General features: G+C 36.2%; 1 protein-coding gene across 3 annotated transcripts; it reads left to right on the top strand.

Moving 5' to 3' along the window:
• The first annotated feature begins 3,480 nt into the window (after window positions 1-3,480).
• On the top strand, window positions 3,481-12,765 carry LOC146638721 (uncharacterized). Of its 3 annotated transcripts, none has more exons than XM_085362444.1 (6): window positions 3,481-3,529; window positions 6,347-6,667; window positions 7,229-7,486; window positions 7,586-7,690; window positions 7,864-7,977; window positions 8,333-8,508. In XM_085362444.1, exons 1-6 carry the CDS (start codon window positions 3,481-3,483, stop codon window positions 8,506-8,508), a joined length of 1,023 nt encoding a protein of 340 aa, XP_085218570.1. The 3 variants fall into 3 exon arrangements, with proteins under 3 accessions (XP_085218570.1, XP_085218562.1, XP_085218578.1); XM_085362436.1 differs by having other exon boundaries at window positions 7,586-7,735; XM_085362452.1 differs by lacking the exons at window positions 7,864-7,977; window positions 8,333-8,508 and adding an exon at window positions 12,572-12,765.
• The last annotated feature ends 1,653 nt before the right edge of the window (window positions 12,766-14,418 follow it).

Genomic DNA, 14,418 nt, shown 5'->3' with positions numbered 1-14,418 from the left:
TGTAATATTTGTTCATTTGTAGAATATATCAAATAATATACTCTGGACTGAAAATCTTTATTGAATCTCTCCCTCGTTCTCTCTGGCTCTTTTTAGTGAAATTCTAGCAGCTTAATATCAGATATGACCACCATTATTCTTCAACACAGTATGAACTCTGTTAAGTAAATCTTCTTGTAATTTCTTTAAGTAGCTTTCAGGAATAGTTATCCAGGGTTCTTCAAGGACATTCGACGCTCTTCTTTGAAAGTTGGCTGTGATTTCTGCTGTTCTTTCAAGATGATCCTACACTGCTTAAATAATGGTGAGTTGCAAGTTTTGGGGAGGCCAAACCATGACTGTCCAGTCCTGGGTCAGTAACCCAGAGTTTGGATTTATTTTATTATTATTATTATTAATCTGTGACTTCATGGTTTATGATTACTAGTGTTTTGGTTTCTATTTAAGCACTCTAGTCTTTCTTTGCTCTGGTAATTCTAGTTTTTTAAGTTTTGTTCTGGTGCCCCCATGTTTAGTCTATGTTTAGTTCTGTCCTCCTGTTTGTCTTGTTCCCCAGTCAGTAGTGTCTCATGTCACTCCTGTCCCTGTACTCAGTGTTCTCTCTGTTCAGTATCTAGTGTGGGTCTCTGTGTCTGTCATGTACTTCCTGTTTTATTTTGACTGTTCTGCTCTATGTTCAGCCTCTGTTCCCCGTCTGGTCTGTGTAATTAGTACCAGCTGTGTTTCCCTTCTCTCCCATTTCTCGATTAGTTAGATTACTCCGTCCATCCCAGTTTATATGTTCTGTTTCCCTGTTTTGACACCCAAGTTTGTACAGCACAATAAAGCTGCCTTGTATTATTGGGAATAAAGAGAGCTCAGTTTTTATCATATTAAGAAAAACTGTTTTGTTTCTCCTAGTGAATACTTTGAATTGATCCTTTAACATCTGGTCTCTAAATATTTCTGAGCTGCTGCCCATCAGTTCAAGGTCCACAGTTACTCCGGAAGGAAGCAAAACAAAAACAAAAAGAATTTAAATATTTATTTAAAACAAACATATTTTTTCTGGATCTGTTTGTATCAGTTGAAGTAAATAAATTATATGCAAAATTTATATAAGTCTGTGAGTAAAACACAGAGATCTGACAACAACACTAAAGAACATCTAAATATTAGTTTAATTGAACTTACCTAATTAGCTTATCCTAATAATGCGATGCATTGTGTTTGTTACTTAAGATGATGTGACGGAAAGGAAAAAGTAAGTGATAAGAACTGCGGACATGACCAGACTTACTCTGTGACCTGCCTTTGTTTAATTTCTGTTTGCTCGATGGGGAAGTTCACACACGAATCCCACAGGCAGGTTAGGGTTGGGGTGGCTGGTGCCAGTCACAAATCTGGATAAATGGTGAACGTTGCATCATGTCAAATATGGTAATATGTCAAACACATATCACTTGTGTCAGGGGCCGTGTTAACAGCAACCTGTAACAGAACAGTAACAAATATCTTAGAGGTGAAGTATGTGCAGAAACAACAGCAGTGTGTGAAAATGATGAGAATGATTAATGTGTTACTGATTTCAGAACTGTATTAAGAGTGGTGAGAATAACATTTCTGCTGTGAGAATTGTGCAAATGCAATCAATAAAAACTGTAATATCAATTTAGTTAAGCTGTTACACACACTTCAAACCTACCTGACCCCTGTGAGGATGCCACCTACAAATATGTCACTGCAATAATTCAGAACAAATAATCTGGCAAAACTTAATAAGTGTAATTTCCAAATTTCAGATTGATGACAGAATATGGGAAAGCATTGTTTTTATGATATTCCTGTAAACATCAGTGCAAAAATGCTTTGAAGCTGTATAATTCTTAATCACTGGAGGGCGCCATTATCTAAAAATTGAGCTGATTCCATTATGAATTCAGTGTTCAGGTTTTAAAATCAAATGTTACATTTCAAACCCAGTTTGGCTTAACTATGTTTTTGTTGAGTGAGTCAGGGGTGACAGAAGAATAGCAAGAAGAGTGAGACATGCTATGATTTATGGTTTGGATCTGGATGTTAAGATCTTCAATGGTAGTAACCCGAATGTACAAGACTCAAAATAAGTATATCAGAGGGAACAGCTCAGGTTGAGGATTTTGGAGACAAAGTTAGAGAAGCAAGTCTGAGAGGGTTTAGACATGTGGTGAGGTTTTTAAATACTGGAGAGGTGTAATCGAGGGTGCTGAATATCGAGCTGCCAGGCAGGAGGAAAACAGAAAGCCTGCAGAAGTTGATAATCTACCGTGGTGACCTCTAGAGGGAGCAAACAAAAGAAGATGAAAAAGCTGTGGTTTTCCTGATCTGCCCAGGCAACTAATATATAATATCAGAGATTATATTTCAATCTCCACACACATATTCTGCTTTGGATTTCTTCTTTCAGCATCTATTTTCCTCAAAATACTGTATCATATACAGATGTAATAGTTTGAACGCACCCACATTGCCTAAACTATTTTTATTAAACATTAAAAGCAAAAAAATAAAACATCAAAAGGTATTGTGTACCCTGTGCTCATCAGTCTACATTTTAAACATAGACATAAACATAGAGCAGGAGCACAATATAACCAAGAAGAGTTATTGAGAGGCTCTGTGTAATAAAAGCTACATGCATATTTGTGGTTTGAATGGTGACACTTTTTTTGTGTTTCACTTCTTTCTGTGTGCAGTGATGGTAACAGTTGCTGTGCAATGACATTGATGTCTCCTTTTATGGCGAAACCTAACATGAGACCTCGACACACAGAAATTTGGTACATTTCAAAACCACTGAAAAACACAACAATCATTAATGCCTGTGAAAGTGTTTCAAGATTTGACAGGTAAAAATAATTGACTGTTTTTCATTAAATTGGTAGGCAGCTTCTTTCTTTTGTCTCTCTTTGCAGCTCTATTGTAGTCACATCCTGCCTGGTCAGTGTTCACACGTTCTTCCACCAACAGGAAACATGGTCAGTGTAGGTTGTGCCTTTTTACATCTTGGTAAAGTAGAAGAGTTTGTCTGAAAGCTGCCTGCTGAATAGGCTGAATGGAGAAGAAACACAGAAGCTGTGTTTGTGTAGGTGATGCTGATATCATATTATTATTTTATATTACTGATGATGCTATTATTGCATCATATCTGTGGTGAGCTGTATTTAATTGTTTGAAATATGCAGCAGCTGGGGTAATAAGTGTTGTCACTGAATCGATGATAATATTATCTTTAGTGTTCTGCAGCTTAAAGGTTGAGCTACACTTATGATAAATTTATACAAAAATAAAATTCATTATAAGTTTTCCTTGGATTTAAAGTTGCCTGGATATTAAATGAAAGCTCTCTTTGCTACAATCTCCACTGATGTTTGTGGATGATTACTATTTACACTTATCACATGTAAGGAATCACTCGGACAGCTGAAAACTGTACCAGCACGCATTGAACAGTGAGAAAAGATGGAAGCTGTGCTTGGATTGATGATTGTTCTACTGGGAGTTGCTCAGGGTGAGTTTTTCAGCTTTTGAGATGCAACACTTTTATAATGTAAAAATCTTATATATCAACAGTGTGTTTTGAAGCCATGGCATGTGTTAGTACATTTGACTACTTGAAAACAGCCAAAGGATCTCTTGTCTTTTATTTGTTTATAAGTTCAGCTTATTTACAGTATGCACTTAAGGTAAAAACAAGCAGTGCTGAGTTATAGTCATGTTGGCAAATACAGATTTCCAACATGACTAATGTGTTCATCAGTTACAGTAGCGGTATGATGCAGTAGTGTTGAGTGATATATTTTTTAAAGTTTTTAACTGGAAAAAATATAGCTGCAGATAAATGGAGAAATTCTTTACTTTGTGCATTCATTTTTAGAATTTAGGCAGTTTTTGTTCATCCTTGCTGCACAAAACCAACTTCTTCTTCAACTTCTTCTTCTTGTAGTTTTTGTGGTTGAAATGGAATTACCTCATAATGGAATCTTTTTACCTATTTTCTTTTTCCCACATCTAAGGATGTTTACTTTTCCAACTAAATGTTAAAACTTTAAATTAAAATTTCGTAAGGTACAAAAAGTAGCTTGGTTTATTCAAAATTTTATTGCCATGATTTCGTAATTGTAGTTGTCATAGGTGACATATTATACACTGTTTACTTACCAAATTGCTTTAGTAGTACTCTATTTTCTGCACTATAAGGCACATTTAGAATGCTTACATTTTCTCAAAAATCAGCAGTGCGCTTTATAATCCGGTGCGCCTCATGTATGAATTCTGGTTGTGCTTACTGACCTCGAACCAATTTTATGTGATAAACCGTTCTCAAAAATCTGTCAAAAAGATTTTTAGTACGACTTTGGTAAGCTACGAAGCCGCACTGCTGTCGGAGCATTATGGATAACATAGTCAGGAGCCTCACGGAGTCTGTTCAGGTCCTAAAGATAAATGAACACTGGGCCATCACTGGGAGTTAAAAACCTTCTAAATGCTTTCATCTTTAATATAATGATCAGCATTGCTGCTTTACCAGGTGTAACAATTAAGTTAAAAATCGAGGCATCCATGAAAACAGAATTTATTAAATTTAATGGAGTTAGAAGTTAGCAGGGAGTTAGCTCGCTAGTTTCCACCTAAACAGGATATACCATGTTCTGACTGAAAGATTTCGTAAACAAATTAAGACGTACAGCTCTGCTATCACTTCCGACATAAATGAAGAGAGAAACTAAACAGCAGTGACGTTTGTAATGTACAGAGATGGGCAGTAACTTCCAGTCAGAGAATGTTGCATATAATTAAATTTTTGCTAGATGCATAAAGATAAAAGATTAAAACTAACAAAACAAGTTTTAAAAAGAGACTTTTCCATTTGGTTACATTTTGTATGATGGATTATGTAGAAAAAGTAGAATTGGGCTGAAAGATCTATCGCTTTATCACCTATTCAGGTTGTAAATTGTGTTTTTAAAAAGTAACTAAGTAATTAATTACTTTTGAAAATAAGTAATCAGTAAAGTAATGGGATTACTTTTGGGGGGAAGTAATCAGTAATTAGCTACTGATTACTTTTTTCAAGTAACTTGACCAACACTGGTAATGTACACTATATAAATGGTGTATATAGACAAAGGCATCTCTTAATATTTGAATTCAGGTGTTTTCAGTTACATTGCCGCAGGCATATTAAATCAAGCACCATGCAGCCCACTTTTACAAACATTTGTGAAATAATGCAAAGCTTTAAAGGACTCCATGAATTGATCAAATAATGAAATAATACAATAAATCAAAATTCAAAGTATAAAACCAGGGACAAAAATTTTATAAAAAATAAAATGAATTGCAAATAGCAGTAGTAAAAAGACGAAACATGAACATAGCTATCAAGTTGAAGCCTTCAATTTGACACTATTATAAACTCATATTGTGTTTGTCTCATATGATTCTAATTACAGATGTAGGCCTGTCACTGGTATTATTACATAGAGTAATGATGTGAAACCTTTCAAGTATAAAACTAGGGACTGCTCTCACTTCCAACATAGATGAAGACAGAAAACTAAATAGCAGTGACTTTTGTAGGGTTACTAAAGTTGGGCTGGTTGGTATATAATGATTTGCTACATGATCGCTAGTGACACAGCTATGTTAGCACAACATAAACACAGTGAAGCTAGAGGATGAATGCTAACTTTTTTCCACTCAATAAAAGTTAATGTAAGGGTTCCCGATGGTATTCGGACAAATGCAATCGCATGGCAGGATGCTATAAACAGACCAAACTTCAGTCAGGAGAACAACTGAGATAACCCATCCACAATAAAGGTTAGTCATTAATATACTGCAACAACACAGGAATAGAGCAGCTGAAAGAAGATTCAACATTCATGAATCAATGGTACGGAAATGGAAGAAGCAAGAAGAATGAGTTGAGCAAAATTGACTTATCTGACGCTTATCTGCCTTATGTATGAAAACAGACCCGTTCGGGGACAGTGCACCTTATAATCCAGTGTGCCTTATGATCTGAAAATATGGTATATTTAGTCGTTAAGATATCTCTAAATTTTGGACTTTACTACTGTAACGTTGCAAGTTTGTTGCAAAGTTTGTAGTGACCATGTTTGCAGTGACCGTGTACTGGTGCCTCTATTACCTGTGACATATAAGACACAATGCCAGGTATAATACCTTGTTTTTACACGTTATAACCAATTAACCCACTGTGAGTGAAATATTCAGAATTATTTTTTAATTGCTTCAGTGCTGCTTAATATCTTTTTTATTGTTGTTGTTTTTTTTACAAAAATATTTTTTGAATTTGCAGGTGTGGAAACTTACTGTGATGGCAGACAGGATGGAGCTCAGTGTTATGGAGCTTTGGGAGGAGCTGTGGACATCCAGCTGATGGACAGCACCTCAGAAATACCTAGATACCACTTGTTAAAGGATTCATTAAAAATATTGGATGTGAAACACAATAAGAGTTTTCATGATACCACAGAGAACAAATTTCTATTTTTTCCTAGTAATGGAACATTTAGGATCAGTAGTCTAAACAGGAATGAGCATGGTAAATATACCCTTCAAACCTTTGATTCAGATGGAAGAAAATCAGATGAGTGGACTTTCAAGTTGATCTTTCAAGGTAATTTTTTCCATTTCAAGAAATGACTACAATTATTATATATAGTGCTTAACAAATGTATAAAAACATCAAACATTTTAAACTTTATAGATAAATACTTTATAGTGTTTAAAATATAATTTGGATTAAAGGGCTAATAAATATTGGTGCATGAAAAATCATAGAAACATAAAAAATATATTTGCTAATCATCAATAATGTTTATTTAAGGCAGGTGTGGTATAAACGTTGCATTAGATGGTAGCCTAATAAATGTGTTAAGCCCTGTAAATGTAACATTATTTTGGGTAATCTACATAACATATCATCTTATATAATATATCTCATATTCTGTGTGGTATAGATGGTCCTTTACTTTACAACATAAACAGCTTGAGGCAACTGTTGTTGTGATTTGTTGCTATTAATAAAATTAGATTAGATTAGACTGAATTTGAATATTTAATTGAAAATTCTAAATTTAACTGTATTTTGTGGCTACAATTCTCTTCCTTATATACTATTAAGAATGAACAGTTCTGACATATAATATCAAAACTCATCTGTGTGTGTTTCTCTCAGCTCCTGTGTCCTCTGTCCTGCTGGTCTCTGAGTGTCTGTCCCAGGGAGAGATGAGGGTGTCCTGCTCCTCTGAGGGAGGGGACAGTCCTCAGTACAGCTGGACTCTGGATGGACGCACACTGACAGATGCTGAGCTCCTTTCTGGAAATAATGAGACTAACATCATCACTCTGAAACAGCACGTCTCAGGACATCTGGTCTGCTCAGTCAGTAATAATGTCAGTAATGTCTCCAAAGAGGAGAGAATATCGACCTGTGGTGAGTGAGAATATAAATAATCTGATATATATATGATAATTACTAATTCATTAATTAATACAGTAACTTTGCACGAATTATGTGTTTTATTGCTCATAGGCTTTATTTTCATTAACTGTACTTCAGTCAATGGGACACAGATATCACGGTGGGTGTATAAAGCTAATAACACCCTGTGTACTCCACCAAAACAGACTTCTCTGGGTAAGGATTATGGAACTACCATCAGTGATGAGCCATGGTACATTAGTAAGTAAAAAGTAACTTCAGATCCATTGATGTAATTTTCTCCTTTGCTCATTCTCTGTCTTGATAAAAAACCAACATGTTTTCTGATTCAACCTGCTATCTGTTTGTGCCTTTTATTTTTGAAACAGGAAATTTGCCACTGATCGGTAGTGTTCTCTCAGCGCTGGTAATTTTCTTGGTTGTTGGTGTAGTAGTCATATGTGCTTTGAGGAAAAAGCAAAACAGCAAACCTACAAAAAAGGGTACACTTTATTTCATCACTTATTTTGCTCAGATTGCTTTTTTGTTTTTTAGGATATACGGAATAGTAAGCTTTTTAAATACATTTTTGATTTCTTGTCAAGAGTTTATTGATAACTCTGTCATATATCAGTTAAATATGCAGATACTGCTATCCTGCTACAATTAACACAAAAACCTGTGAAACAGCTCTGTCTAAACAAAGCAAAATCCACAAACTATAAACTCTAAAGCTCGCTAAAGAACCCATGTCATATTTTGTGTGACTCATTTTATGTTATCTACTGTCTTTGTATTCCTTTAATCATTCACTTATTTTAATACTATATTTGAACCATCCCTTTTGCTACTTTGCAGAGGAAGAAGATGACCAGGAAGTCTTTGCTGATGTCAAGTTTGTCAAAAGGCAGGCAAACCAAGCTGAGAAAAAAGCTGCTGTGGAGTACGGCCAAGTAAAGTCTGCAAAGCGACCTCGGAGGCCTGAACCAGCAGGAACTGATTGTGTGTATGCTAACGTCCATAAAGTCAGGTGAAGAAGTGCTCAGTGCTTTTGGACAGACAGCTCCACTGAAAGTAGCTGGAGTGAGGAGCTGATGTTAAGATGCCTAAAGGTCCTTCATTTAATGTAAATTCCCCGTATAAAATACAAACCATAGCTTATAAGGTTTAATGTATTGGACTATTTAACTGTCACTTTTGTAATATATCATGTCATTAACACAACTATTGTTACATGACCTCTTGATTTAATTACAAACACTGAGTGTTTTCTGCATCTGTACTCTGTGGAAGCCTTTGACTAGTTCTTCACTTGGTAAAGGTTCGACCAACATGTAAATGGAAACATGATAAAGAGAAAGCATTTTAACATTTATGAAAATATGACTGTAAATAAAGCGTCTTTTGTACCACACTTGTTATGTGAACAAAAATGTAGCTTTTCATATATTTTGGTTTTTGCACAGATACACTATAACAGTGTAATTGTAGAATATAAATGGGATATACCCCTGAGAGTGAGTACATAGTAGTGGTGGACAAGCAGAAGAGAAAGACTGTAGTGACAGATGTGGCTATACCAAGTGATAGCAACATCTGGAAGAAGGAACACAAGAAGCTTGAGAAATACCTAGGGGTGAGAGGGAAGCTAGAGAAGATTTGGAAGGTTAGGCCAGCAGTGGTCCCAGTGGTAATCAAAACACTTGAGGCTGTGACTCCCAAAATGGGCAAGCAGCTCAGAGATTCCATGAACAACATCCGAGATCTGTGTCCAGAAGAGCACAGTCCCAGGAACAACAAAGATCAGATCATCAAACAAATTTAAATAAAAGACAATGATAAGACAAATAAACAGAAAATGGGAGGATAAAATCCAAACCTACATAGCCCTGTGTGAAAAACTTGTGGGACATTTAGAGACCTATTAAGATCTATTAAGATGGTGGTTTATAGCAGTTGACACATGGCTGTGGGTATTAGGGTGTGGAGTCCGCTTGCCTGATATGTGTCCACTTGAACAAAAGCTTTTAGTGATATATTCACCACTAGCTGTCCTTCTCAGGTTATTGATCCTAATTATTGCATTAGTGGGACCACAAACCTGTTTCTGTGTTATAAAGTAGAACCTTATTCTTTTTTCCAGTGAGTACTTTTGATTGATCGTTTAACAGCTAGAATCTAAATATGCTATCTAAATAAAGTGTTATCCATCACTTAAATTGCCACAGATCACCCCAAAGCTTCATAGTGCACCCTGCCTTCACAAAAGGTTTCCTCATCTGCAAATAGAAAAAGAGCAAGCATCACCATTTCGAGTTATCAGTCCCAACCAGAAGGACTCTGACCACAATTTGTAAATGTTAACCAAAAACAGAAAAAAGCATTTGGTTGCACCCATCTGTCTTAGTCCATGGTATGCAAAGGTGCTTCATGCAAGTCTGTGTCTGAAACACATTTAGGGTTCAGCTAACAACACTAAAGAACAGCTAAATATTATAACTGGGGAAAAAAAAGTCAATTAAATTAATTCAGTTTTATTTACCTGTTTAGCTTCATGTGACGGCATCATGGCCTGCTGTGTCACCACCAATAATACAACTTACACTACTAATGAAAAAGAGACACTGTAGGGTCACTGTTCCTATCTTCAACCAACAAAAGAATATCATCTAACTAGTAATCCCCTCACACACACTCCTCCTCAGGGTCTTGTCCTGTCTTCTTTTAGGGCATGATGCAGTGGATCAGCCCTCTCCTGTTTGTTATGGTGGGGACTCGGAATTCTTCACAGGTTTTAAACATGTATTAATGTGAAGCATTGTATTTGCTTACTTAGAACAATCTGAAGGGAGGGGGGGGGGGGGGGGGGGGGGGGTGAAAAAGTGACAACTGCTTTTGACATGGCCAACATTATCATGTGACCTACTTTTGTTTCTGTTCACTTAGTGGGAAACTCCCAAACACCCACTCATAAACTCTCACGCAAACATACACATGAACACAAAAATACTCCCCACCGGAAAGTAAGCATACATTTCAGCCTTGTTATCAAAAAGGGGGTGCATGAAGTTTCCCTTCCTGATTCACTGGATGTTGTAGCTTAAAGATATTTATTATTCAGTAAAACGTCTAGTTTTAAAAAGTGCACATATTTTAACAAAAATGATAATGATAAATTTAGGTTTTGCTTCAGAGAAGGAAAAGAGTGAAAGCATGAGTTTTAGACCAGTGTCAAAAGTTGAGTCTGCGTCACATTGCTGCAGGTGCTGTAGCACCCCCTGGTGCAAAAGGCAGATATCACAGCTGCCATAGTGCCATAATGCTGTCTAGTTCCTTGCATCCATCCATCTTTTTCATTACTGCCATCTTGTGGCCACAATCAGGTATTGTTGCTGAAAGCGACCTTGACCTCTAGGTAAAGGTAACATCTCCAGTAATCTGAAACTCTAATGAATGCGATAACTCGAGAAGGTGGCCACCATTCTTTTTAAATTATTAATTTTTTATTGAGGAAAAGAAAGTTACCCAAACTTACCCACTCCTATCTGAAAAAGTAATTACTTCATAACTTTAACAAGTGGTTGTGTGACCCTTAGCAGCAAGAACTGTGAAGCGAGCATCTTAATTGGATTTACGTGTGAACTTTGACTAAGGTCACTTCAAAGCCTTAATTAAAATATATATATATATATATATTAAAAATATTTATTTATTGAGCCATTCAGAGGTGGACTTGTCGTATTTCTGAGCATGTCCTGAAATTCTTCTTGATGATTTTCTGGTAGAGCTCCTCAGAAATACCTAGATACCAATTGTTAAAGAATTCATTAAATATACTAGATGTGAGAGAGAAAGGGGTATTTCTAACTCCACATCACATAGATCTCTCCTTTCTCAATGCAATGGAAGATTTAAGATCAAGAAAGTGAACAGGAATGACAGCGGTAATCATAGCCTTTAAACTTTTGATTCAAGTGGAACATCATCAAGGAAATGGACTTTACAGTTGTTAATTCAAGGTAATTCTTGTTGGTTTAGAATGAATAAGAAGTTTTTAGTTTATATAATTTTTTCAAGTTTTATGGATATCATGTTTTGTTATTATGGTATTTCCCATTTAAAAGCTTAGCAACTGACTAACTGAACTCTACATACAAATTAAGAAATAGTGACAATGTTGTTTTCTCCAACAGTGTCATCAGTCATGATTCCACTCCTGTAGTTTTCATTTTTTTAAAACAAACAAACATGTAGTGTTTGTTTTAGACTGAACTGGAGAGTTTGTGTGACTTATTTTTTTTAGTTAATAAATTAGTTATGAATGACGTTCATTGTTAGTGTAACTTTGTGAGTGAATTGTGGTTGTAGTGACTGTGTAATAAGGTTCTTTATAGTATAATACAAAGTAGGTCTCTTTTTATTCCCAGTAATGGAAGATTTAGGATCAATAACCTGAGCAGGAATGATAGTGGTAAATATACCCTTCAAACCTTTGATTTAGATGGTAAATGGAAAAGAAACAGGCAAGCAGTCTTTACAGTTGTTCATTCAAGGTAAGGTAAGGAATGAGTTCAAGAACTTGATAGAAATTTAACATGGTTTTGAAAATCTTTATGATTTAACTCACAAAAATACAGTATAACACCCTTTAATCAAACTACCTGCAGCGATGGCACATGGCACAATAGTAAGTGAAAACTAACTCCAGTAAATTGGATTCATTTACATCACTTTGTGGCGGAGGTGTGGTCCCGGGCTCGGGCTGCAGGGAAGGAGTGGTGCAGTGAGCTCAATGGTGCGGTGCTGGCAGGTGGCAGGTGAGAACACAAGTGATGGCGTTTGGTCTGATGACGGTTTTCCTTCCCCTTTTTAGTGAGATGGGAGAGGAGCGGAGGGGAAGCTGGCAACAGCTGAGACCGGAGCTGTCCAGACTGTGGACTGTCACAACAAACGAAAACTCAAAATAAACATGTCATCTGGCTATAAAGAACTGTGTGTGTGTGAAGTGCATTTCACACACTTTCTTCTTTCTTACCATGAGAAGTAAGTGAAAACTCACAGCTCTGCCTAACATGTGATTTTGGTGTCTCTGAACAGATAATTCCTTGCTTATATGTGGTTTGAGAGCAGTTGTGGTCATTCTCTTGTTAATTGGTATTTACATCTACTTCGCTTGGAGGAAAAAGAAAAATGAAAAAGCTGAAGTCTCTGCTGTCCCGCAAACAAGAGGAGATCCAGAGGACTCTGTTCTGATGATTGAAATGAGTTCTGCAACTTACACCAACACCTAGTTTCACCTTTTATCAACTGAAATTTGACAAAACAACACATTTTTGTTTATATTCTTGGCAAATTATGTTCCTCACTTAAGCACCTCATGCTGAATTAAGCTGTGAGGGTTTTCTGCATTTTTATTTGTGGAAGCTTTGATTACAAAGGTTGTGAATGTAATCTGAACTTGGTAAAGGTGGAATCAGTCAAGTCAATTTTTTAATTCAAACATCTGAAACATTTAGTTTCACTAAGCTTTAAACAAGGATTTTTGTCTTAGAAGATTCGGGCGATTTGATTTTGTTTTTGTTTTTTTAAAGAGGAGGATGGCCTGAGACATTTTACTCAACTTCAGAACAGGAACATTAATGTGAAAATCTATGAAGTTCAGACACATGTGAGTCAACAGCATAGTGTGAATGTAATTTATCACCATGTGTAGTGTTGCCATGAAACAACATTAAAACCATAAACTTCAAAAACGAAAGACTAGAGTAAAATCACATGATGTTAACCTTTAAGTTAACTTTTGAACTCTTAATAATCTCATTATTACAAAATTTACCTTTTCTGGTAAAACATTAAATATTTGCTAAATTATGTTTGATCAATTTCATCTGTTTACAGAAATCCAAAAGAAGTGATAAAAGATTAGAAGCGTCTTTACTGAATTCTCTTATTTCTTCAGGTGAATTTTTAAAGTGGACCATCTGAAAAATGTAACGTCACCAAGCTGATTGAATGGACAGTACACAACAGAGGTAAAGAAGAGAGTGCAGGTAGGGTGGAGTGGGTGGAGACAAGTGTCAGGGAAGATTTGTGACACAAGAATACAAGATACCACCGGTTTACAAGATGCAAGTGAGACCTGCTTTGATTTATAGTTTGGAGATGGAGGCAAGAGTCAGAGCTTGAGGTAGCAAAGTTGAATGTGTCAGGATGTTCATTGGAGTGACCTGGATGGACATAATCAGAAATAAGTATGTGGAAGCAAGAAGGAGGAGGAAACTGAAAAGGCAACAAAATGGTACTGACAACGCCACTTGGGGGTGGAGTTACACGCCAGGAAATACGACATTAACTAGTGCAAAGTTTCACCAGTTACAAAGGCACTCATGCTCGTTACTGACGAGGCAGAGGCGTGACCAATCAATTTCAATAAGTTTATTAAACAAACTAACTGAAGATAATATGGAGCTGCACCAAAGAAAACAGAAAATTAGGTGACAGGACTTAGAACACCACAAGGCATTTAATTAAAACACTTTATTACCAGGCATTGCTTAAAAACAACAAGATTCACTGTCACTGTCTTACTCTAGTTAAAATAGCAGCTGAACAAAATAACTAATCAATAGGGTTAAAGGCAGGCCACTTAGAGAAACAACCTACAGAGCGGCAGTGCTACCAGTTGCTCACTCGTGATGTCACACTGCAGCTCAAGGGGTGCTTTTTACTCATATCCTGATGTTTACACTGACATGCATAAGAGGGAACTTCATCAAACACGCCTAGGCTGCCAAACAAGCAGCTGTCTCTCTACTAAAACAAAAGAAATTAAAAATAGTCTAAAAAACAAGTTCTAAAGAAACGAGGAACAACTCAGTGAACAATATGAAAGCAGAAGTTTCTCTCTCTCTCTCTCTCTCTTGCTCTCTATCACATTTTACAAG

Source organism: Diplotaxodon limnothrissa, linkage group LG2 (genome assembly GCF_057381915.1).
Source record: "Diplotaxodon limnothrissa isolate DT_005_m linkage group LG2, D_limnothrissa_male_GT1.1, whole genome shotgun sequence".
NCBI classification, from domain to species: Eukaryota; Metazoa; Chordata; class Actinopteri; order Cichliformes; family Cichlidae; genus Diplotaxodon; species Diplotaxodon limnothrissa.
The sequence above is the reverse complement of the archived record's forward strand: the minus strand, read 5'-3'. Positions and strand labels throughout refer to the sequence as shown.